The sequence below is a fragment of the Harmonia axyridis genome, chromosome X (genome assembly GCF_914767665.1).
Source record: "Harmonia axyridis chromosome X, icHarAxyr1.1, whole genome shotgun sequence".
Lineage (NCBI taxonomy): Eukaryota > Metazoa > Arthropoda > Insecta > Coleoptera > Coccinellidae > Harmonia > Harmonia axyridis.
Window position 1 is genome coordinate 11,099,417 of NC_059508.1, and position 27,499 is coordinate 11,126,915.

Consider the following 27,499-nt stretch of genomic DNA (forward strand, 5'->3'; position numbering starts at 1 on the left):
AAATTAAGAGAAATATTTTGATGAAAATAAATATGAACACTTCTAGTTTCCATAGATTTTTATTCGGCAATTGTTTCATTATCTTAGTGGCTTCATCAAGAATTGATTAAATTGCAAAGAAAACGATTTACAAGAATTGAACTAATTGAAGTATCTTCGCTTGGAATTTAAATTAAGTTATGATTTATGAATAATCGAAATGAATACTACATATTTTCGAATGTGAAAGTTCTTGAAAAAAGAATTGAAAGCTTTATTTTTAAATAACTTTTTTTATGGCCTGGTATGTACACCTGTTGGAAGATAATGTATGTAAGCATTAAAGATTAAGAAAAATCATTAACTTTAAATGAGAAATCAAATGTTTGATATTTGTATTGAGGTAAGATCAGGAGATGAGTAACGAGTTCACAAACATGTTCACAGAGAAGTAAGTATATGACGAAAAACCGATTAAATGAACAAACTATCATTTAGAAGCAAAAAAATATATAAAGTTGTCGTACTAGTTTTTATATATTATACATTCATCTAATGTTAAAAACGCAAAACAACTCGACGAACTAAATGATAGACAGACCATGCCCAAACTTCTCAATAGTATAGTTATTACTCAAAAAAATCAGCAATACCTTGAAAAGGATTTGAATTGTCGAATTTTCGTTACTTTTTCTAGGAAATAATTACGATTTGGTAGGTTAGGGCACAAAATACTCCATTTGCCTGAATCAATGTAACAGGAGCACATGAGAGTGAAGAAAAAGAAAACTCATTTTGCTGTTGGTGGCCTCTCATATTGTATAACTCCTGAAAGTATTAGGAGAGTATGAGTGAAGAACATACAGATATATGAGTGAATGATTTATTTCTACTTTCATGAAGAAAAAAATCTTTCATTTTTATAAATCATATTGTGAAATGATGTTCAAAAACGATTGTTTTTCATTTTGCCAGGGGTCTTAATCTAAATGGAATGTTAATTTGTCTTGATCGTACTATTGAATATTGATATCCTATTCCAAAATTAAATCTGATCGAAAATGCTGTTCAATTGCTCAAGTTGTGGAAACTTACCATACCATTGATTTCCCTTCTTGCTGTTCCTCCAACTAGAAAAGCGGAAATAAAGGATGAAACCATGAAGATAATTGCTATTCTATAGTCATGCCGTGGTTGCAGTGAAAACACGATTTGAATTAAAGTTTGGAAACTGCGTTCGAAACTTTCTAAAACTGCGTGAAAATTATTCCAATCGCTATCTTTCTTACAATTTCAACCAAGTACAATCTATATGGTAATTTCTTAATGACTGTTTGTTGGCTCGCGTACGTTGGAAAAAAGAAATGCAAAAACCAATACTATCCATTCACCTGAATCCTGAGCGTTTTAGTTGGAGTTTTATGGTTTCCAGGAGTTCCTGCGACAGCGAATGAAGTTGAGTTAAAATGCATTAGATTACATCAATTGGAACTAGTCATTTCCGAAAGGTTCGTCTAGGAAAATATTCGAAAGGCCTGTTACTATACGTCTATGCACTGCTATTATTACTATGAGAACGATTGCAAGCCTCAACTGCTACGAAAGACAATACAAAATTTAGTGTACAAGTGATTTTCAATATCAGGTGTCCAGAGCTACCAATATATTTTTTCATACCGTGTTATTTCACAATGACAATGCTGTACTATTATTTTATGCTTGTTCATAATCTGTGACTCGGTTAAAGATTTGATCCTATGAAACAATGTAATGTCATGAGAATGAGTTATGAAACATGAAAATAGTGCTATATTTTCAGATTGAGAACGCTTAATTGATCAAATTTTGAAGAAATTTAATATGGAACCAAATGTAAGTTTAGAAAAAACTCAAATTTGTACAACTGAAATTCCTTATCAACAATGAATCTGCATTCTAATGTATGTTGCTGTTTTGAATAGATCTGAGTTAACGAATTCTGTAAGTTATTCAAGTCAAGCATGTTACGAGGATTCAAATAGGAAACAACAAACATGTAAAAGAAATTTTATTTGGAAATGTTACGAAAATGATAAGGAATTACAGGAATCTGTAGATGGTGATAATGAAATCATTCACGGAAACAAAGAACTGTCGCGTTGTCTTGAAGAGGAAGAATAATAATAATAATAATGATATTTCTTCATTTCAAGTAAATTCAAAGTTACAGTATGAAACCAAACTGACACTTTAAATAAAATGACGTCAAAATTTTGAGCTTTATCCAGCTCGATCAAAATATTCTCTTGAGCTCTATGGTTCTAAACTAATAAGCAGATGTTTTACTCTATTTCGGAATGTTTTATAGTGTGTTATACATTTTATTTCATTCGGCAATTTATAAAAAGTTTTGATAGAAATATAAGAAGGACGTTTCTCAGTTAATGTAAGTCTATGAGTTTTTTTATCATTTTTATATCTAGGTTTCTGGTATTATAAGTATAAAGCACATACCGTGAAAATATTCTTAATTTTAAATTTTCCCCTACATGATTCTCTATAACCCCTTCTACAAATAATACGTATCGCTCTTTTCTGAATTAAAAATATCTTTTCTAAATTTTGTTGATAAATGTTTCCATAGTATGTTTAGTCATAATTTCAAGAACGATAAAAACACACTGTTGAAATGAATTATTTAATCTTTGGCAATCGATTTCGGTATATTAACCATCATCAGGCCAGCTGAAAATATACATTTATGAAACTTTATGTTATTAATTTGACAAAATTTGAGGTTATCTCAGTGACAGCGTGCAATCAATTACCTACCGTACATTGAGGTGGATTATACGTATGATAGATAGTATATATTCATCGATTTGATCTTCAATATGCAATTTAAAGTTTTTATTTTGACAATAAATATCAATTATATTCTTCGAAGAATTTTTCTTGCGTGGTTGTGTTGATTTTAGATTAGACGAAAGTGAGGAAGTCTGTTTACGTAGTATGGCATATGTCTATCTTTGGAACAATTATTGGCGGGAATTTATTAATTTGAAAATACTATTGTCGCGTATGGTGAAATCAGACATTTCGTTTAGTAAATGTTGACTATCTTTGTTTTTTAAAATTTCGTGCTGTTCTAATAGTGTTAATTTATAGTAATTACTTTCTTTATGTAGGATCTTTAAATTTTCAAATTTTGTGTTATGATTTGATTCATTCAGGTGGTTTCCTAGTGCAGATCTAGGTTGATTTTTTTGGTGTTCATTGAATCGCTTTTTCATGTTACGTGTCGTCATACCGATATAGAATGCAGGACAGTCTGAGCAGTTAATATTGTATACTCCACTCTGTTCTTCTGGTTTTTTCTTATTTTTGTTATTCAGTAATAAATTTTCTAGGGTTCTATGTCGGCTATTCATTATGGTGTAATCGTATTTATTCATAATCTGTTGGGTATGCTGGTGTAAGTCTTCGTAATATGGTATACTTATGAAGTGTTTCTTAATTGCAATGTGGGGGTAAATTTTCTTCAAAAGTTGTTTTCTCTTTATAGAAGTGAGAATTTGGTCAATGTATTCTCTTGTATACTGGTTGTCGTTGCCTATTTGATATATCATATTTATTTCCTTCTTGTAGTCCTCGGCTGACAGAGGTATGTTGAGGAGTCTGTGAATTAAAAAGTTGAAGGCGGCTCTTTTTATCGAGGGGGAATGATATGAATGATAAGGTATAATGGTATTGGTTTGTGTCAGTTTTCTGTAAATATCGAAAGAAAAATCATTATTATTATTTAATGTTACTTTAAGATCTAAGAAATTTATTGTGTTAGATGTAGGGTGTTCTAGAGTGAATTTTATTTTAAATTTTGAGTTTATCATCTTAAAGAATTCGTCGAGATCTTTGTCTGTTGAACACAGAACTTTCCCAATCAGAAATATTTGTGAAAATATTGTCAATGGATGAACTTGACCTATCAGTAACTCTTGTATCCTGGTTAATGACTGGATTGAGATTGAAAGATTCCATCAGATTAAGTAACTCAGATGCATCTTTATTTGGTCTTAATATTGAAATCACCTGCTATTATTCTCTCCTTATCTATCTCCTTATTTTCTTGATGAATTTTCTCCAAAACTTTTTCCATTGCAGAGAGGAAAGTTTTTATGCTACCATGCGGAGGTCTATATATTGACAGAACTATGAATTGTCTCTTTTTTGTGTTCCACTCTCCAGCTGCACATTCAAACTCTCCACACTAGGAAAATTTTTGCAGTTGTTTTCTTGTTTTACCTTTGATGTTGTATGGTAATTACAGAGGCTGCTGAAAAAGGTAGGTAAACATAGATATAGAACTTTTTACAATAATAAAAACAAAAATAAAACATCTCAACTTGAATAGGTACATTATAAAGAACTATCTATCAATATATGATTGATTCATCAAGGAAATGAAAGATACGCGTTAAGATGTTTTATTTTTTTGCATAAAAACGGCGCCCATACAAAAAATGGCATGAGATTTTCTTGTCACAAATTGAACGAAGAATTCAAAAATAATCCTCTTCTCGAAATATCTCAGTGGCGTACCATTTTAAAACCCTGTACCTCAGATTACGAAGCATTGCGAACAAAAATTGTAACAAACTTATTACTTTTTTATGCTGAATCACCCACTGAAGTTTTTCCCATTTATTCACTAACACCCTGTATATTGCAGCAGCGGCTGTTCGTTTTCTATTGCAGAACATTTCATACTTTTACGCTTGACTATTGGAATGGAATATCTTAACTGAACGTGTCATGATGTCCTTCAGATCTAGGATTGTCAGTTTTGGGTCGTAAGGCTAGATCGTTCGATTTGATCGTATGGGGAGAGGGGGTGTAATTTTCATTATAAGGGCAAATCGGGAGTTCTGGATCCACATAAATAATGGGTATTATTCGGGTTTTCGACTAGCTAAAAAAAAAGGTGTATTTTGCCTGGCCGAAACCAGGGACGTATCGACAGCAACAGGTCACACATGATTAGGGTGCGTCGGTGTTGCAATTGCGTATTAACATGCGGCAAACGTAGCCGTAGTAGCCGAGGGGGCGGGAAAGGAGACGAGGGGCGGCAAAAACGCACAATGAACGTTTGGGTCTTCGTAGACCACGCAGGCCGAATGCTAAATGTATTTTTCATACGTGCCAACGCTGGACTGTTGGCGGCGCTGGGTGCGTGTGTCGCCACCGGATGTTGAATCTTGCCGGCCACTTCGAATTCACAACTCGATTTCCTATTTCACTACAAACCGACCACCTTTCCCACATCATTTTGTCGTTTACGTTGTTTTGATTTTCAGCCGTGATAAGGATGGCTGCCCAATTATATTTTTGTTTCTTTCCGGACTACGTTCTTTTGGGACTCTTTGGTTGTCATTGTTCTTCTTTTCACTGCACCATAAGAGAATTTATGATGTGCATTCGTTTGTAGTAAGATACGGATTTTCTGTGGTCCTGTAATGATAATTTCTTTGAGTTGAAGACTTCATCTTTAAAGACCCCGCTGGCTATTTGGCTATTCCTTAGAAGAGTATATCCAAAGTCACTTGAACTAGTCCAAAAAAAGTTTGGCCATAGATATCTCTTTGAAGTGGATACCGCGATCCGCTAAATACCAGAGTTCACTTGAAAGTATTGTTAGGCAATAAATACACTGGCCCCAAAGAAATTTCCGGAAACTTGGACAACCCTTGTATAATCGAAATATTCAGCTTCCTCCAAGTGACTTTGGATATACAAAAATTTGTTCTGACAATTTCTTCGAGGTAAAGACACCATCACGCTTAAATTGGGCTTCATCTTTAAGCAGACATCTGTTTACTATTCGCCTATTCCGTAGTACCCATCCATTAAAGTTTAATCTAGGAATATTTTCCCCATTCTCCAATCTCTGTACTTGTTGAATGAGATGTTTTTTCAATCTATGCCAGATGATGGTTTAAGGTACATTGAGGGCAGCACTAATTCTTTTAGTGCTGGAGTATTCCGAACTGTATCTACAATATTGTCTTTCATTACAGTTAGGGATTCAGGGCTTGACTTGATATTCAAGTTACTTGTCTTGGGCTTAACTTGAGATCAACTCGAGTTCAAGTCAAGTTGTAGTATTTCAATGTCGAATTAAGTACTTGATAAATGAATACTTGACTCAATATTGAAAAATTACTACTTAACTTGATCTTGAGTGAATTTCATGTCAAGCCCAAGTCAAGTAGCTTGAATATCAAGTCAAGCCGTGAATCCCTAATTATATTATGCCCCCTAAAGAGATTAACGCCTTGACTTGATATTCAAGCTATTCGACTTGGGCTTGACTTGAAATCAAGTTAAGTTCAAGTCAAGTTGTAGTTTTTCAATGTTACGTCAAGTATTTATTCAAGTATTCATTCTAACAAGCTACTTGATTTTTAGCAGTTTCATTGTGTAGTGTCACATCAATGAAAAAATGATGAAATGAGAAGAAGCCTTGCAAAAAACACCTTTATTCATGAAACTTCTTGTATACAAGTAGAAAAACCAAAAAATCGACTTTGCAAAATGGAAACACAAATGAATTCACTGTCAAATATAACAAAAATATAAAGAAAACCTACAACCACTATTTTATTACATCATTTTTCATCCAGTGTCTAGACACATGGGGCATCTTATAGATTTTTCACCTTATCTATTGCGGGTTTTTGTAACAATAAGAGCAGCTCTGGAAAATTGTCTTTGAACAGGAGCTGAAGATGCTGGCGTTCATAAAAAATATCTGGCCATTAAAGCCAAATTTAAAAAAACGTTTCGTACCTCTTCCACCATTCTAAAATATATTCAGAACTGTCAGCACGTGGTTCCTTCTTCTGAAGATGTTTTTTTTTGTCCAAGCGCGCACGAGCTTTCAGAAATATATTTCGTTCGACTCGTGCGTACCAAGGTCAAGTAATATCAAGTAGATTGATATCAAGTCGATCAATAAATATCTCAAATCAAGTCAAGTTCAGTAAAATCAAGTCAGGCAATCTTTTTATTTGTAGCTAGAACATTTTTATTACAAGAATAAAAAATAAATATGATGTCAGCATATTCTTCGTTTGACAATTGATGAAACATTTTTTAAATAAATACAATACTAATAACAAAGAGAAAAGTTTGCATATGATCTAAATTATTCGTAATAACAATGACTTTCTTTCAAACTCATGGCCGCCTCATTTGAAATTGAATTTTAATCTCCATGAATATGTACTTGTGAAACAGGTAAATAGAAACTCCATTATTTCATTATAAAATTCAAGAAGTTACTATTTTACTCGTGCCTAAGTAGTACCAATTTTGAATTATGTAGGAACTATGATTTATCTGATAAAAACCCAGTCTGAACTGTCTGAAGCTATGAAAAAAGAAAGCATGTTTCAATAATAGCAATTTCAAAATAACAAGAAATCTTTAAAATTCATTACCGAAAGTGACTTATTACCACTTTTTGATATCCAAATTTCCGAAAACTTCACTTTCTGTACGTTGAAAATTGGTGCTGCAAAATTGTCCGTTCAGAACTCTGAATTACCCGACTTCGTTCAGTTTTTCGTGTGATACATATTTTCAAATTTAAAAATAGATTGTCAAAATTTCGATATACAAGTATATGTTTCAAGTATAAAATTATTTTATAATGTTTTTGTTGATCCGAACCTTGATTTATCTTCTGATCGTTATTGAGTGATTCATTTGAGCTTTGAATGAGAAAGATGTGTGCCTAATATGAACAAAATATACCAGGTACTTCGCTTGTTATGACCTCGGAAAGAAATCAGCAAAATCCACATCCTGTATCTCGGTAACTTGAGGCAGTCAGACCCAATAAATTGGGTATATCTAACACCACCACGGGTCCTCTATTCACTATTTCCCGTTTACCAATGAAACACCTTATATAATTGCTACATTTTCTTCCATTTGTTCGTAAAACTTGCCCTGTAATTCTGAATTCTAGCCAATCTCAGTCTGAAACTGAACATGTTTCCTTTATTAGCTAGCATTTCAAACATCCATCAACATTTCCTTTACAGAAATTCCATACAAAATCCCAAGAATGTCAGATATTACTATTTAAGTTCTCCATCATGAACTAAACGAAGACCATATGATTTAATGCAGAAGTATTTCTTTTTCCGCGTCAAGACATAATTTTAAGTTTGCACACTCGGTATTACGTTGGTATGACTGTGTCCCCCATTCTTCGTAATGAATGTTGACCTCTGGAAAATGCGCTTCATACCGTCTCATCAACAATAGTGAATATATTGGTCTCCAGCACTTATCTTCACCTTAGGTTGCGATTAAAGTTATTTTTCTGCGTCTTCTTTTTAGAATCGTGCAGTTCAGCGCTGGGCCTTCGACGTGGACTTGTCCCCTTATCCGACACCGGTACCTTTAACATTTCTTCTGATTATAGTGCGAGCCAATACTCATAAGTATACCATACGGGCCGACATTCATTTCTTCGCCTCAACAATCCAACTATAATCATCAACCGTGGCCTATCTACTTTACACGATTATTATTCAAGTAATATGCCGATGGAAATAACTTTGTATCAGCGCTATCTACTCAAAAAGCAATATTAACCCCAAATTATGAGTATTACTCGAAATCATTACCTTTCCTTTTGTTCTCTGAACAACAATCGGACAAGATCTTATTAATAGTGAGATGAGATATCTGTGCGTTTGCACCTGTTCCTGATTTTATCCGTTAAATGCAATCAGAATCATGCGGAACTTACCTAATTCTAAAAGACAATTTTTTATGGTGGGTGAACCTTTTGGTAAAAGTTGAAATTTCGTAACACTCATCCTCTGATTCAGTGATTTAATGTATTCTTAGTATTTCATTCTTTTTTTTTGTATTATTTGTCTTCAAAACCCGTCGTTAGTATCTTTGAGCAACCAACAATACCTAAGGACAAATAGTGCCGAGAACAAAATTCATAAAATCTGTCCAAATCATCCTGAATCTTCCAGACATAACCTGGATTTCTCGAATTTTATGTGGATTAAACATCTGCAGACATCATTGACATATAAATTGAAAAGAAGTGGTCCTAAATCAGAACCCTGAGGCACACTACCGATTCAACCCTGCAAACAAACAAAAAAGCATAATTTATAATATACCCACAGGTATATGACCCTATATATGACTGGATTACAATTATACAATGAACACAAAATTAATTTAAATCTTGAAATGAATGGAAAATATTGATTTTTAAGGTGTACCTCAAAAAATGAAGTTGAAAAACTCAATATCTCTGAAACGTAAGCCATTTTTGAAAAACCGATAACGGGATACTTTTCTACAGAGCTGTGGCTGAAAATATGGGTTGAAAAGATATAGTGTCCAATTTAAGAAACACTAACTCTCCTATCTAAAATAGGGATTCACGGCTTGACTTGATATACAAGCTGCTTGACTTGATATTCAGGCTACTTGACTTGAAATCAACTCAAGTTCAAGTCAAGTAGTAGTTTTTTCAATGTTAAGTCAAGTACTTCATAAATACATACTTGACTTGACATTGAACTTGAGTTTATTTCAAGACAAGCTCAAGTCAAGCCGTGAGTCCCTACTCTCAAATAGTAATTAATTCCTATGATCCTGTATGAGTTTCATATGAACCATAAAAATTACTGAAAAAAACATTTCAAATTTTTTCGAATATCTTGAACAGAAATCAAGATATACCGAAATATTGGAAATAGTAATTATTCATAAACGCCCTTCAATTCGAGAATGAATCAAGATATCTATGATCTGCTTTATGATATCTTATTGTATCAAAAATGAGATCCTTGACGATTTTTTCTCTGAGCCTTATAGGGCCCGAGACGCTTTCTGTGAGCATCGAATTTGGAACACGAGGCCTTGAATCATATTCTCTGAGGCGATTTCTTATTATCTGAGTGCTAATTTGCACCCCATGAGTTTGCTCAAGCTGATTTTGAAGGAGGCGAGCGGTTGCAAACCGTTGTCTCAACGAAGAAACTCTCAAGTTCTTGAATGGCAGTTGTTACCCGTGGTCTACCCTGTCCTGGTCTTCGGACATTCATACCTGTCTCCCTGAATCGCTGCAACATTCTGGACACACTTGTATGGGAAACTCCAAACCTTTCTGCAATTCTTGTGTATGTCCACCCTTCTTCTTGCAAAACTACCGCTTGGGCACATTCCTCTTGGGTCAAATTGCGTGTTTCGCGTTGCATAGCGATCGACTGTAGAAAATCAAACCAAAGAAAAACTATTGATCACTATAGATTTGATCGAGAACAACTGATTTCAGAATGGAGCCAATACATTCAAAATCTGATAATCTCATCTTTTTTTATTCCTGCTGGAAAAAACCTCTGTATTGAAGAAAAACGTGGAGAGTGGATAACATATGCATGCATAATTCTGATAAAAATAATTATCATTGAGAACACCTTCAGTTGTAGAATAAATTTGAGATTTCCATAATGTGCGTTAATTCTTTTGCGCAGTGTATAATATGCTTGTGAAAAAGCGAGCCTTTCTCATTCAGCGTCGATGATCACAGTTTTCGAGCACTTTGGCGAAGAAGTGTTCATCCAAATGAAATGACACAGACAAGAAATTATAATCGAACAATTCCATTCGTTTTTGTCCCGCCACTAAATGCGATAATAACCGTGGGGAAATCTGTATCCCAAACTGCAGATCAACGGTTGAGTCAATAAACCATAGTATCCAACTCGACGAAAAAAAAAAAACAAGAAACAGTGGAATCGTATTCTCCACTCAACCGTCAAATTAACTCAGTGAAATACAACCTTCGATATACCTACTTTGTAATCGGCTGTTATAAGAGACAGATAAGTTCAATTTCAGGCCACACCCGTCGCAAAACTTCATAAAATAGAGGAATTGCACCCGTGGGACTGCGTATTTTACATACGCTTCATTCTCGACATGCGAAAGAATGTATTTGCAAGAGCCCCAGCTACAGGAAATATTGAATTTGTTGTCGAACGCCTCTCTTTATGCCTGGCATTACAATAAATCAATCCAGAAAACGATTTATTCGAAATCTCGTAAACAATGCTTTATCTCGAACGCTGCGGAAGGAAATCGCTTTTCCGGAAATGCCATTAGGAAAAATTCAGTCGAATTTCGAAATCTCACTGAGATGGGACGGATGATCGATATCCTTCATTGAAGGACGAATTTGTTAAAAAAAAAATTATATTTTAAAAAGGATTTATTTGTTTAACATTATACGAAACCATCCCAAATTTTAAGACTTAAGTAAATGCGTACATTCTGTCAAGACAGTCAGGTCAAGGGATTGCCCAAATTAATTTTGGAATTGAGTTATAGCGGCATTTCATGGAATAGAAAGTTATCCATGGTAATCAATTCCTTTAGAAATACTATATAAAACTATGTTAGGCCAATTGAAAAGTCCCCGGTCTGATGCACAGATGGCGGTGATAGTATGATTTTTAGTTAGTACCAACTTTCAAACGATACGTGTCAAAATTTGACAGCAGTCCGACCATTAGTTTGTGAGATAGTGCATTGTGAGTGTAGCTACTTTTGTTATTTGAAGAAGATGAAAAAAAAATTTCGTGTGCTGATAAAATATTACTTTTACAAGAGAAAATATACAGTTGAAGCAAAATCTTGGCTCGATGAAGAGTTTCCGGGGTCTGCACCAGGAAAATCAACCATAATTGATTGGTATGCTAAGTTTAAGCGTGGTGAAATAGCACCGAAGATGGCAAATGCAGTAGACGCCCAAAAGAGGCTGTCACCGACGAAAAAATCAAAAAAGTTCACGAAATAATTTTGAATGACCGTAAAGTGAAGTTGATCAAGATAGCAGACATTGTGAAGATATCATCTGAACTTATACACCATATCATTCACGAATATTTGTATATGAGAAAGCTGTGTGCAAAATGAATGCCGCGCGAGCTCACAATCGATCAAAAAAAAAGTGTTGATGATTCTGAGCAGTGCTTGAAGCTGTTTTAGTGGAATAAACCTAAAATTTTGTGTCGATATTTGACAATCATCATTTCACTCCGGAGTCCAATTGACAGTCAGCTGAGTGGACTGCACATGATGAACCAAATCCAAAACTAGGAAAAACACAACAGTCAACTGGCAAGGTTATGGCATTAGTATTCTGGGATGCGCAACAGCGATTATTATTATATAGCGTTATTGGATAGTTTAAAGGATGAAATCGTTAAAATTTGAAGAAAAAAAAAGGTGCTGTTTCATCAAGACAATGCGCCGTGTCACAAATCAATGAAAACAATGACAAAATTGCTTGAATTTGGCTTCGAATTACTTCTGCATCCACCGTATTCGCCAGATCTGGCCACCAGCGACTTTTTCCTGTTCTCAGACCTCAAAAGAATGCTCGCTGAAAAGAAACTTAGGGCCAATAAAGAAGTAATCGCTGAAACTGAGTCCTATTTTGAAGCGAAAGACAAATCGTACTACAAAAATGGTAACGAAAAGTTGGAAGATCGCCATAATCGCTGTATCGCCCTCCAAGGCAACTATGTTGAAGAATACAATCGAATTTTGGCAAAAAAATGTGTTTCACTATGGTAGACCGGGGACTTTTCAATTGACCTGTTATCCGTTGTTATGGATTATTTATTATCAAAAATTTAATACTAATTCAGAAAAAATATTCAAAATTATAGGTCCAATAACTATATGAAATGAGGAATCTAATTTAAAATCAAATTTCGTTTGAATCACTTGAGGAACACAAAATCATTGTGGCACATCTCAGTTGGTTGAATGTTAAATTCATTTGTAGGCATGTAACACATACTGTCTACAATTCAGCTACTTTAATGGCCCAAGCAAATTCTATTATTGTTTACCTGTTCAAGAATCTAATAGACTTTTTGGACCTAAGTTCAGGTGACAGTTTGTCAAAACATTATTATAAGGCGCTGACATCCTGGACCCTATATTACAGCCAGTGGCTACTACCTGAAAGTGTTCCCAAAACTGAATGGTAGGCTTTTGTGAATGGATTTCACGATTGTTATGTAACCTGTTCTAGTGGAAAGTGAGGCTATTCCAGTAATTGTATCTAAACCGTAAGATATACCACAACTTTATATGCACACAGCTAGGCCAATTAGGAAAAGTAGAGGAAGATTGAATACTTGATGCTGTGAAGTTGTTGGGATATAAATTCATTGCATGTCTCGGTGAAACGCAGACAGAGACAATGGCAGTTGACAGAAGTACTCAAACATACATCCTCTTTGTTTTTGGGGAAATTAAATTCAGGAATAAATTCAAATATTGGGATACTTATCTATCTAATCAATAAATCAATCAAATTTCAAAAGTCTCTATTGCTTTAGATCTAAATCATTGTGATCTAAATATAAGTGAAAACTAAAAACAAAATTCATGAAATATGAAATGTAACTCAGTCAGAAAAACTTTTCATATTTTATAAATTTTGTATGTTACCTATAAGAGTCGACAAATTTTTGAAGGAAGAATGTGACCCTATTCTCCTTATTGATTGACTTATTGACTTCTAAATTAACTTACATTTTAGACGCTTGAGATTGGAAACAAACTATATGACAGATATTGTTCAAATTCACAAAAAATTTACAATCATTTTAAGAGGAGTCTTAGTTCAACCACTACTATATGATTCCTTCACTTTGTCATAATTTATTTTTGTTTCATTTACGCTTTTATCGGTTATTATAGTCATGGTTATAATCTTTGATTGAGAAGTTTACTCAAACTCCTACTCCTGTGAAAAAAAGTGAGACGATGCAGAATTCAAAGTCTAGTCTCTTGTTCTATACGTGACGTGGTTTACAGGTGAGGTTGATTTTGAGAGAAGCAGTAGCAGTGGGATATGGGAGCTTGTTAGGATGTCGTAATTCAGAGATGACATGATAAAGATGTCCCTAAGTCGACCGCAACAATATTTCGTCTTATATGGTCGCTTTTGTATATTCTCATCCCAGTGGTTCTGAAAAGGTTTGTCTACATTTAGTACCAGTTCAGCCTTGCCGCCAGTTGTTTGGATAATTTCAATTTCACATTGAGATGAAGCAACTTTTATCAATATATTTACCCTGATAGGCGAATTATACAGTCATTATTGAGCACATAAAAGAAGTGGATGTTCTTCTAGTCTCTCACTAGTACGGCTACTTAAGATCATCTTCACATTCATACCTATGCATTGCAATTGAGATCATCTAAGAGAATCTAAACAATAGGTTATTCCTTGAATTATTGCATGATGTCAATGTGTTACACACTGAAGATATTCTGACTCACGTCATTCTATACCTAACTTTTTAGCCCACATTGAAATTATTGTGATGATGCCATTTCATCTTGCTCCTTAAAATAACTCCAGTATATATATCAAAAGTCATATAGATCAGTTTCATATAAAAAAGTTCACATCCATTTTCAAATCTACAACCAAAATCTAATTCTCGACTACATTTTATACAGGTTTATGTATTACTCCCAGATTCACGTACTGCAGATATGTATCAAATTATGATGGATCTACTACTCTTCAGTACTAAGATGTCTGGTCCAGTGCTACTGTTTGGGACCAAATTAATTTTATGAATGAATTCGTACAGGTTTTGTAGGAACGTTCACTTCTCGACGAGTGTGAGAGAATATGGGCACGCTGTTACCAAAATAAAGATAAGATCATGGAAAAACCAAGAATAATAAGCATGTTGAGTTAGGGTTTTTTACGGTATTTTTCATTCACGATAAAACGTGAACATACAGTGGGATTTTGTGTCTACTACTCCAGTGTTTTGGTTCATTATTTTACCAAAGAAATGTCCACTGAGAAATATGTTAGAATTGAAGAGGTTTCTGTGAGAACTGGGCTTGAGAACCTGAATGATTTATTTTTCCGCTCTTATTATGAGGTTAGGACCTCATAATAATACCAGTTTTGCGTACACGAAATCCATTAATGGAGTTATTTCTCTTTAATTCATTCAGAGTGTTTCATATTCTCAATTTAAGATCTTTGTACTCACGATACTTTACTCTTACTATGTATGTAATTCCATAGGACAATGATTTCATAATTGAAATGGCTGTCAAATATATCAATGTGCTTTCAATTACAATCTGATTTTGTCGATAATCATCAATCATCAATAATAGCAAAGTTTCTCAAATTAGAGCAAGCATATCTTCAGACTGTTCATTGCTTTCAGCGTGCTTCTGCGTCTAGAGTTTCTGACAGTGAAGCATATTTTCCAGCCATCCAGACTTGTTGGTTGGATATCCAATTCTGTCGCTTGAAGACTCATTACAAAATTGATATCAATGTGAATTGCTTAAAATGTCACATGTCGAAGAAGCATATCAAGGAATGATAATTGAAGGATTGTCTTGATGAGTCGTTAATCGAAAAATATAAGATAATTCAGGAGCCTTTGCTCACTTCAATTACTTTATTGATGATACTTTCGATAAAATGAAGTTTATCACATTATACAAAAAAAAAGCATGCTTGAAAATTTCGACTTTTCCTTTGGATTATATATCATCGGCACTAAATTAGGGCAGAAAACAAATGGTGTTTTCTCATTAACGAACTTGAATACTGGATTTAGGGATTCATCAAGACAAGTAGCTTGACATTATAACAAACTAGTTGACTTGAAAATCAAGCTCGTGGAAAATTACATACTTTAGCTTGACTTGTCTTGATTTTAGATATTTATTGCTTGAGTCGATATCAAGCTACTTGATATTACTTGGGCTTGATATGCACGCGTCGCACGGCATATATTTTTGCAATCTCGTGCGCGCTCAAACTAAATAAAGGGATTCCTTGAGCGCCGAGAGACTGAAGCATTCGCCATTGTGACTTTATTAGTAGTTTTCTCACATTTCTATGAAATCTATTGGTATATTTTCGTAGTTTCAGAAATATCTTTCCGATCTCGTCCAAAATGGCCAAGGATTTTTTATCAACGCCAGCATCTTCAGCTCCTGCTGAAAGACAATTTTCCAGAGCTGCTCTTACAGTTTCAAAAACTCGCAATAGGTTAGGCGACCAATCTATAAGATGCCTCATGTGTCTTAGATCCTGGATGAAAAATTATGACATACAAAAAGCCTGGAGGTTTCTCAATACTAAGAAACTTTATATTTTCATTATTTTTCATTTTGTTATGATTTATAGTGATTTGATAAATGTTTCTATTTCAAAAAAGTTGATATTTTCGGTTCTTTCATACAATAAGTTTAATAAATAAAAGTATTTTTGCAAGGTTTCTTTCATTTCATAATTTTATTATTGATTTGATACTACACAATAAAGCTGCTAAAAATCAAGTAGCTGGATATGGTTCAACTATTTGAAAATGAATACTGGACTTGACTTGAGATTGAAAAACTACTACTTGACTTGAGCTTGACTTGAAATCAAGTCAAGCTCAAGCCAATTAGCTTGAAAATCATGCCAAGCCACGAATCCCTAACTCGGACCCTGAAGACATGATATTCTTCTCGAAGAAAGCAATCATTTAAGACCGTTCTCAGTTCAACATTCGAAAATTACACACATTTGGACAAAATGTTCTCCTGGAGCAAGCGTCTGCTTATTGGTCATCTTTTTTTTCCTGGTCGACAAACTTGATGAACCCTAACTTTGGCATCTTCACATTTCGGACGATACTTGTGGAGAAAAGTGAGGATAGCCATCCATTGACGGTTCTTAGGTGTGGAAACAGCAGTAAGGGATTTACGTTTCAGGAATTTCAAGCATGAAAACTGAGTCAGTTATGCCAGGGGTAGAGGGAACGTGCTATCAGTTGTTCTTACGTGTTGGAGTTGTTCAGCATTATTAAGTGAGTTGGTAAGTCTTGAAATTCTGAATTAGAAAGGGCAGTAAAGTATACCGTTGAGGTCGTGACAAAACGGGGTGTTGGTCTGGGACACACCAACCGATTACGAGGGCAATCCAGAAAATTATTGCTGTCTGGAGACCCTTCAGCTAAAATTTAAGTAACGGTATTTGGTCCGTTACTAATTCATCCACCTTCTCAACATCTGTCAAAACGTGATTAAAAAATGTCATGGAGTTAGGGATCAAAATATTAGAGAGAACAGTGCAAAATTCAACGATTTAAAATACGTCAAAAATGACATATTTTTTTTTATATATTTTTCGTTTGTGTGATAAGTAGATTTGGATGAATGTGCTTGACCAAACTAATAAGATCAACTTCTATATAATTCAACACTTCAGGAGTCTCTGTTATTTCTTACAGGCATCTTACGAATTCCATCGAAATTACGATGCTCTATAGTAAAAAGAGACGATGTTCTTAAAGGTGAATTATAGTACCTACTTAAATTTTCATTGCTAGTTGAGAGCGCCTATTCGATTTCAATAAAATTAGCACTTGACAATTTTTTATTTTAATATAAAGAGTGGTATTTTTCTAAGAAATAATTTGTATCAAGATGTATGTCTTGTTTTATTATTTGACTCTGCGCCCCTACAATTTGGCGCCCCGGCAGAATGTCCGGTATGCCGGTCCTGGCGGCGGCCCTGTCTCTTGCAAGTTAAACATAACCAATTAGTTTGATCTCCGATTAGGCCTTAAACTGCGTTTCAGAACCCAAAATGAAGCTTGACGTACAATTTTGTGCAATATTTGACCACTGACAGGATGATCAAACCATACTTTCAGTAACTCAAATAACACATGGCCATAGATTTGACAGCTAGTCAGTTGGTTTTTAGGTTGATTGGCGTTTTAGAAACCAACCATTACTGTCGTAAAGATTTACCACTAATACTTGGTCAACCACTTGCAGATTATTATAATAAATGATCTTTTCCTAAGTTTGACTCATCCCATCATAGAATTTTCGACTGTGATCGAAACGTCAATCTCGATGTCAGGAATTAATTATTTAATTATGAGACTGATCTCGGTTCGAACTGGCAGATCTACTGTATATATGCCAAGAATAAATGAAATTACTGTAGAAAATGAGATAAATTTTAGCGAAAGCCAGGGATTTTTGTTTAAAGAAAAAGAATTTCTATCATAAAATTTTCGCCTGTTATTGGAACGTGTAGGGGATGTCCAACATATGAATCTGAGTGTCATTTTCGGACGGTCTCTGTAAGTAGATGGATTTTTACGTTGATTGGCGTTTCAGACACTGGCAATTACTGTTGTAAAGATTTACCACTACGAGAACTTCTCCCCTAATACTTGGTCAACCACTTGCAGATTCTTATAATAAATGATCTTTTTCCAAGTGTGACTCATCCGTAGGGATTCATCAAGCCAAGTAGCTTGACATTTTAACCAACTACTTGACTTGAACATCAAGCTCGTGAAAAATTACATACTTGCGCTTGACTTGACTTGATTTTAGATATTTATTGCTTGACTTGATATCAAGCTACTTGATATTACTTGAGCTTGATATGCACGCGTCGCACGGCATATATTTCTGCAATCTCGTGCGCGCTTAGACTAAATAAGGGGATTCCTTGAGCGCCGAGAGTGAAGCATTCGCCATTGTTACTTTATTAGTAGTTTTCTCATATTTTTATGAAATCTATTGGTAGATTTTGGTAGTTTCAGAAATATCTTTCCGATCTCAACCAAAATGGCCAAGGATTTTTTATCAACGCCAGCATCTTCAGCTCTTATGGAAAGACAATTTTCTAGAGCTGCTCTTACAGTTACAAAAACCCGCCATAGGTTAGGCGACAAATCTATAAGAAGCCTCATGTGTCTTAGGTCCTGGATGGAAAATTATGCAATCAAACAAAGCCTGGAGGGAGGTTTTTCAATATTTAGAAACTTTATTTTTTTAATAGTCCCTTTTTTGTTATGATTCATAGGGATTTAATTTTTGTTTTTATTTCAAAAAAGTTGATATTTTCAGTTGCAAGGTTCCTTCTCATTTCATCATTTTTTATTTATGTGACACTACACAATAAAACTGCTAAAAATCAAGTAGCTTGATATGATTCAAGTACTTGATAAATAAATACTCAAGTCGACTTGAAGACTGCTACTTGACTTGAGCTTTAGTTGAAAATCAAGCCAAGCCATGAATCCCTACTCATCCGAAATTACTGTTGAAAACATTATTAATTTTTGCGAAAGCCAAGGATTTTTGTTTGAAGAAAAAGAATTCCGATCACAGAATTTTCTGCTGTCATAGGAACGTGTAAGGGATGTCCAACGCACAAGCCCGTCCATCGTTTTTCGTACAGTCCCCGTACAGGTGTCTCGAAATGACGTCGGGCGTCGCACCAGGTGAGACGTCGAGTGGGAGTCCGAAAGGCGGGTTACGTCGGTCTCGAAGGAAGGGCAAAGAGGCAGTCACGTGACGGTAGGCCACGCACGCTTCATCGCAACTCCGCCTTCGCCAACTCTTGGATCTCATTCAGCCGTTGCGCGATCAATGGCCGAGTATCCGTGCTCGCCTTCACACGTGCGAGACCAGTAGTAGTCCAGGTAGTGCCGTCAAAAAAAGAAAAAAATCAGTGACAGTGGCATGCAGTGTTAGTGCAGTGCTGTATGCACCCGAGTGTGACCAGGTGCACCTTCGAGCTGGATCATCCAGGCGGTTTCGCGTCTTCGCCCTGGGCGGCCGTCTTGGGGCACCATTCGGCGGCTGCGGCAGCGGCGGCGGCTGCAGCTGGTACCATGATGCAGACCGGAGACCACCACGGCTACGGCCCCCCGCACCATACACCCCCAGGTCCCATGGACCTCCACATGCCACAGGCTTTTCCCTACTATCGGTGAGTTTATGTATTATCGGCACACTTGTTGCTCCTGCCGATATAAACAGGGCCGGCCACGTGATAAAAGTCCGATGGGCACGTGTAGATATTGCCCTTATCTGTTATTTTACACCCCCCATTAGGATATGCTTCGAGTTTCACAGGAATTTTTCATGTTGGTAGAGTTTGTTTTGGCAGTGTTGGAGTGTGGATTGAATGTTGCTCGAAGATTGTCACAGCTGAAGGAACGTTAACAACTCTTTCTGGATTTGTATTGCTGTTGCTGATTAGATAATCATAGCTTTCAAGTAATTTTTTTAAGTATCCCTAAGTACTCTTTCGAACGAGAAATTTGAGTACTCATCTTAAGTAACTTTTTCAATCTACCCATAAGATTTTCTTTGATTTTTATATGAATCAAGTAACAACATACAGTTCCTTTCGAAACTGATACTGCCAAAATTAAGGCAACTTAAATAAAGTAGATTAGATACTGCAACGTTAGTAAGGTTACTTTGAAGTAAGCATGTCGAAAATCTCAGCATTTTTCTTAGGCTTGAATCTATTCTGAAAATAAGCAAATATTGCGGCACAAATGGACAGCTTAATTAAGGATAAAAAATGTCAAATATCTGAGAAAAAACCTAAATACCTATTTTGTATTGTGTTCCACTCTGAAGTTTTAATGAATACTCCATAATAGTGTAGTATTTTTGTTGTACAGATTATCAATATATTTTTTTTTTTTTGGAAGGGTAGTAATCTATATAATGAATCTTGATTAGAATCAATGAAAATCAATCTAATATCCAAACATATGCCCCCCTACAACATTGTTTTGCGGCCGCCGGTTCTTCAATTTTGGCGTTTTTGGCCCACCACCGATGTCAAGTTTGACATGCCTGCTATAAAGTACCCAATATGCTCTCAACAGTATCTTATATTCATAAGATATTATCTTAGTTTCTGGGTACTCATTCTATATATATCATACTTCCTAAGTGACTTGTATACAAGATACTCTTTCTCTTTTTCATAAGTAGAGTGAGACTCATAACTTTTTCAGTAACGACATACAATTCCCTTCGAAAAGTATCAGAAGTACTTCTAATCTATATTGCCAAAAAAAAATTCAAATATTGTAAATCTGACACTTCAACGTAGGTAGAATTACTATAAAGTAACTAAAATACTTTCGAAAGGTATCTTATATCTATAATCTATCTATTCTATTATATTCTGAGTTTCTAGCAACTCTTTTGAAAGAGGAATTCGAATACTTCCTAAGTAACATTTTGAAATATCTATATATACAAGATACATACTCTTTCACTTCCTCATAGGCTTATTACTTTTTGAAGTACCTTATAGCATACACTTCTCTTCGAAAAGTATCAGTATACTTTTAACCAAAAACTGACAAAAAATTAAGGCAAATTAAATATAGTAAATCAGTTACTCAACGTTAATAACATTTCTATAAAGTAACTAAGATAGTTATAAAGTAACTCTGTAAGTTGCTCTGGTTGAGCAATCTCTTTCGAACATATAATCAAGGTGATTTTGACAGTTAAGCATAATTACTTTCGTAACAATTATATGGATTGAACTTATGAGCAATCGTTCAGTTCCTATCGAGAAATAGTTATTATCAAATAAGCAGAAAGATGATTTGGAATATATATTTCTGTGAGAAATCAGATAGCCCACCATCCTCTACTCCTCTAAGCATGTGTTGACTTAAGAAGTATTGGGGGTGAATTATCACATCAAGTGATCAATTATTTAGTTCTTGCTTTTAATCGTGAATTAACAGTATTTCATCGTTTTCCTGAATCATACTTTTCAAGATCTTCAAGTTTCATTCAAATTTCGAAGTTTCTTTCATGAAACAAATAGGGAGAACTTCAAATACCGTTCTTACTGCAGCTTCATTAGCTTCAGTACCAATGACATTCAATCTGGATTGCAAAACTTCAAAATACCATGAGTTAAAATACTTTATAGAAAAAAAAAACCACTTCAACCTTATTAGCATGCAAAATGGCGAATGCGCCACAAACGATGTATCTTTTTCCCAAATTTGTTGCGCCGCCCTTAAATTAAGACCCTTTCGAAATAATACCAATGAATAATTCAATAATAGAAACGTTTTTGAATGCTCTTCCAGGAAATGACTTTTGTACTCACAGGGAATTTTTTCCAAGAGCAAAAGGTTGTTATTGATTTTGTAACGAGGAAAAAGTCTGTTGAATCCGTATCAGGGCAATACGGTGGTTGTTCTTTCCTGACCAATTCTTCAATATTTTCAGCGCATCGCACACGAAATTCCATTCGTATTGCATAATTTGAATCTTTCGATGTGTTTATATCCTTTTTAAATGTCCCAAAGTAGACTTGAGATGAAATAACATAATATGTTCAAATTTCACGTTAGAATATAGAGAACAGTTATCTGCCGTCTGTATAGTAAATAACACAACCCCTATTGCTCCCTTTGAAAAAGGGATACAATCATTATTATGTATTTCACAAAGACGAAAAAAAAAACTACCTTCGCTTTCGAATTAGTCGATGTTCACACATTCAACATATGAAAAAATTCCTACGATTTTGGATTCGAAACTAGTTACTGTTAAATTCCAAATTTTTTCAGCGGAACATATTTGTAATGCAATACTGAAACTTTGTATGCCCTACCGCCCTTTCTATCTTGTGAATTCTTTCCACAATTTTAGATTGCTTTTAAGTATTGCGCAAATTAAATCACTTTTTGTACATTTGAATATCTTTCCTTATATTCATAAACGTTTCATTAGAATCGTAAGTTAGTTGCCCAGAAAGATTATCCCAGTTTGTGAACCTAATCAGTAGTGACGACGCTAGTTTTCAAAAATAGGGGGACCAAAGAGGGAATAGGATTTATTCAAGGGGGGGTCAAGATTTCCAAGTCCATCTAGTTGACGTTAAATTCATGAACAACGCTTGCAAATAGTGCAATTTTTATTTCGAAAATAATGGTTCTGTGCGGAATATGTATCGCGCACTACGTCCATTTTATTTTGTTTAGCGATGAAGCGCACTTCTGGTTGAATGGCTACGTCAACAAACAAAACTGCTGCATTTGGAGTGAAATTAATCCTCGAGTGTATGTCGAATCACCGTTACATCCAACTGACTGTTTGGTGCGCTTTATGAGCTGGTGGAATCATTGGTCCGTACTTCTTCAAAAACGATGATGGCCAGTACGTTACAGTCAATGGTGATCGGTATAGAGGCATGATTACTAACTTTTTCATTCCTGAATTGAACAACCATGATGTCCAGGAGCTGTGGTTCCAACAAGACGGCGCAACATGTCACACAGCTCGTGCCACAATCGATTTATTGAAAGACACGTTTGGTGACCGCCTATAATTTCACGTTTTGGACCTGTGAATTGGCCTCCAAAATCTTGTGATTTAACACCGCTAGACTACTTTCTGTTGGGTTATGTAAAGTCATTGGTCTATGCGGATAAGCCACAAACCCTTGACCATTTGGAAGACAACACTCGCCGTGTTATTGCCGATATACGGCCACAAATGTTGGAAAAAGTCATCGAAAATTGGACGTCCAGATTGGACTACATCCGAGCCAGCCGTGGCGGTCATATGCCAGAAATCGTATTCAAAATGTAATGCCACAAGATTATCTTGCGGATAAGTAAAATTCATGTCAATCGAATGATCCATCGTTGTTTTATTGCAATTTAAAGTTCTATAGCTCTAAAAAAAATACCCTTCATATGAATCTCACAATCAGAGCTACATTTGGAGAAAAATTGTAAACCAACAACCGAACTGACCCCTGTATAAATCTGAAGACGAATACGCTAATGCTTCATACTGAAATACCACCTCCAGCTATGTCCACACAGTGAAACAGAAATAACACGAAGCGAATTGATTACCTCTTGGACAGAATTGAATATAGTCATATTAATTGAAATCACCTCCGATCGGACATATTCAATACCGCCCCCAGTGGGGTGGCACACCCGCTGCTTGCCTTCCTAGTCTTCCTGCTATGGCATTTTTTCCAGCGGCTCCTTCTCTCAGCGGGCGTCTCCTAATCTACCCAGCATGTCTGTCATATTCACACCAGATTATTCACCTATACGCTGTCTCACTCTCGCCGCAGGAACTTAACTCAATTTGTTAACCCTTGGACTTCTTACCTTTTGCCACTCAATCTTAGTCGAATGGATTAATAACCCTAATTGCGGCTATGGGATGCACCTTGCTTGCTGTTATCCGTCATAGTTGCCTCCTGCCTGTGGCTTTCATGGGACTTATCACTCTTACTGTGATTTTACCGACTGTTGGCGTTATCCGCGATCGGCTATAATTCAATTTTTCCACGAGCTGATATGGGGACAAATATAGTCGTTATTATCACCATGTCGACTCTCTTAAGCTGACTGTTACTTCTTGAAACGGTTGGTTTTTTGGATTGCAGCGGAACAAAGATCTACGATTAGTCATCAGATTTGAAAAGTTTTATGATGGAGTGTTTGCGACACCACATACAGTCGTGTTAACTTGCTTGAATACCAATGAATGATTGCTTGAAGAACTTGTCTAAAGTTCAGGCTAGAATCTTTTACATTCTAACGTACAATCATAAAAATTCATAAAAGACACCAATTGATATTTTCTTATTCTGCTTTATTTGTGGAGGTTTAATAACATGCAATAGATATATATTTATTATTTAAAGTCCCTCTATCTTGCAAACCGAGACACTAGCTGTCTATACTTGCGACCAAGAGTGTCTTGAAAGAAACCTTAAGTGGTCTTACATTTACATCACTACAGGCAGCCAGGCCACGCTGAGGTCCCTGGAATCATACAGCCAAAGGTCTCTACTGACATGGGAGTACCGTAATACCATAAAGCAACTGGCCAGAGGAAATAAAGTAACTCTACTATGGGTACCGGGGCATTGTGGTATTGAAGGAAACGAAAAAACCGATGAACTTACAGAAAAGACATGAAAGTTAACACCTGTTGGTCCTGAGCCCTCCTGTGGGTTTGGAAAAGGCCAATGTAAGGCAACGGACCAACAATGGGAGTGGGACAATAGAAAAACCTTCTGGAGAAACACTCAGGGTCTTGCGCAGGCAAATAAATTACTGAAGCTACCACGAGCTGAGCTTCGGGTAATGGTGGGACTGCTTACAGGACAATGTCAGTGCATATATCTTTTGTGAAGTATGGGTAAGTCAGCAGATGAGATTTGCAGGCTCTGTGGAAAGGAGGTCGAAACAGCGAAGCACATAGTGTGCAAATGTACGAGACTGCCTGGCCTAAGAACCACTCACATAGGAAAGTCAGTTCTGGATACTCACGAAGTAATAGCTAAGCCTTCTGAGGATGTCCTTTGTTTCGTTACTGTATTGACGTCCTCCCTGGGTTTGTATGAATATGTAGGGTTAAGAACAAAAGTTCAAATTGGTCGCAGTTCCCGGAAGGATAACAGAGCCGCAACGACCCTGATTCAGTGAAATAATAATAATAATAATTTAGTTAAAATCAATTAACAAGTTTAACCAACAAATCCAATTGTTAGTAATTAATATATCCTCTCATATATAATACAAATTCAATCATAAACTATCAAATCAGATCCATTCAGAACACCTAACTTAATTCAGAAAAAATTTGATGCAATGCTTTCTATAATTTTTTTGTAAGTTCATTTCTTGATTGAAGTAATTATTTTTTTTGTATACTGTAGTTTATTTCTGGAAACATGGCTTGAAGTACTCAGTATATTTAGTCTAAGCGATTGATCGGGCTCCAAGTCGATTCGGAACTGGCTCAAAAAATTTATAAAATTTGGAAGAGTTGATTTAGGTACACATAATATGCTTCTGTTTTCTCATGAACGTTGTCGGTTTCTCAAAGACGTCCATTTGATTCTTCATCAAAATCATGAAACGAATGAGACACTTCATTAAAATTCATAGAAATGATCAAGTAGGCAATCTCGGCTAAAAATGATGAGAATCAAATTTTCACATGAATTTCAGTTCTCGTAAAGGAACAATCGTGATCTTACGTTCATATAAATGACAAATAATGTGAGACTCGACTTGAAGTTGAACATATCTTGAAGGTTCGAGCTCAAGACGACCAATGTCTCCGAAGCATAATTTCGAATCAAAAGATCGACGAGAAACGTAATAACATGTATTTAACATAAATGAGTGAATAAAAAAAAAATTAATGAACCTGTCTACTTGATGCTTGAGTGACAACTAATTGAATTATTCTTATCGTAAAATAGTCGACACGTGTTGGAAATGCATAACGAGTCTAGTAAATGCATAGAGATCAGAGATAAACAAACACGATTATATTCTATTTCTTTGAATAACATTTTCGCGGAAAGATTCCGCTGAAGCAGAAAATGTGGTATTATCTCAAACTAAAATCGGTAAACACTTGAGATATATAATCGAAAATTGAAAGTGATAGGTATAGACTTCAAAGTATTCCTCCCTGCAAAGATCTATCACTGGAAATGAGATGGAATATTACAATTAGGGATTCCCACAGCTTGGCTTGATTTTCCAACTACTTGGCTTGAGCTTAACTTGAATTCACGTCAAGCTCAAGTCAAATAGTGGTTTTTCAATCTCGATTCAAGTCAAGTATTTATTTATCAAGTACTTGAATCATATCAACCTACTTGATTTTTTGCAGTTTTATTGTGTAGTGTCACGTCAATAAAAAAAATGATGAAATGAGAAGAAACCTTGCAAAAAACACTTTTATTTATTAAACTTATTCGACTTATTGTATAAAAGAACCGAAAATATCACTACCAAAATCTACCAATAGATTTCATAGAAATGTGAGAGCTACTAATAAAGTCACACTGGCACTCACGAGATTGAAGAAATATATGCCGTGCAACGCGTGCATATCAAGCTCAAGTAGTATCAAGTAGTTTGATACCAAGTCAAGCAATAAATATCTATAATCAAGTTGAGTCAAGCTCAAGTATGTAATTTTTCACGAGCTTGATTTTCAAGTCAAGTAATTGGTTAAAATGTCAAGCTCCTTGGCTTGATGAAACTCAATTTAAAATGAAGGGATTTAACGTCAGTTATTTCACAAAATAACATCATATTTTCGCTTTATGATACTGTATTTCATTTTATAATGAAATAATCAAAGCTCGGTTTCATATTCTTGTAACGTGATTCAAGAAATATTATCTATGTTGGTGGAAAGTTATATTTTTTCGAAAAAAGGCCAGTATAATTATCGACAATTTGTGCATAATTCGCTGTGTTCTCACCTCTTCGGTAAGATGACGCCGTCAAAAATGAGAGTCATTTATAGCAAGAACGTCTTTACCTTGAGACAACCTCGGGAGGCTGTGCAAGAGATGACAAGAAAGATACGGAGCTGTCGAGATTCTACGAGCCCAGAGCACAAGCATTCCGTTTATTTACTAACATCAAATATTGGACACCGAAGCACCTGTTCTAACTCAGTGTGTTCGCGGAAGATATAAAGAAGAATATAGCTAGCTGGTCAGGAGATAATGTTTATTTAACAGAATGCTCCGTTAAACCACCACTTGCTGTGT

General features: G+C 35.3%; 1 protein-coding gene and 2 long non-coding RNA genes across 8 annotated transcripts in view; 1 reads left to right on the forward strand and 2 right to left on the reverse strand.

The window, feature by feature from the left end:
• Nucleotides 1-52: 52 nt before the first annotated feature.
• On the reverse strand, nucleotides 53-1,640 carry LOC123685684. Its single transcript, XR_006748345.1, has 3 exons — nucleotides 1,371-1,640; nucleotides 1,075-1,109; nucleotides 53-807 (listed from the first exon to the last, which is right to left on the reverse strand). It is a non-coding gene; the product is annotated as an uncharacterized LOC123685684 (long non-coding RNA).
• A 71-nt stretch (nucleotides 1,641-1,711) lies between these two features.
• LOC123685682 (protein trachealess) overlaps nucleotides 1,712-27,499 on the forward strand; it is a 186,009-nt gene continuing 160,221 nt past the window's right edge. For 3 of the 6 annotated variants that reach the window (XM_045625486.1, XM_045625488.1, XM_045625489.1), the window contains exons 1-2: nucleotides 2,252-2,404; nucleotides 4,120-4,300. Coding sequence is in view for 2 of the 6 variants with exons in the window: in XM_045625482.1 (XP_045481438.1) it covers nucleotides 19,644-19,870 (227 nt within the window). In the remaining 4 variants the exon portion in view is untranslated. Of the gene's footprint in view, nucleotides 1,852-2,251; nucleotides 2,405-4,119; nucleotides 4,301-19,514; nucleotides 19,871-27,499 lie in introns of those variants that run through there. The other 3 variants (XM_045625482.1, XM_045625483.1, XM_045625487.1) reach the window with 2 other exon arrangements.
• Nucleotides 2,579-3,691, reverse strand: LOC123685685. Its single transcript, XR_006748346.1, has 2 exons — nucleotides 2,791-3,691; nucleotides 2,579-2,703 (listed from the first exon to the last, which is right to left on the reverse strand). It is a non-coding gene; the product is annotated as an uncharacterized LOC123685685 (long non-coding RNA).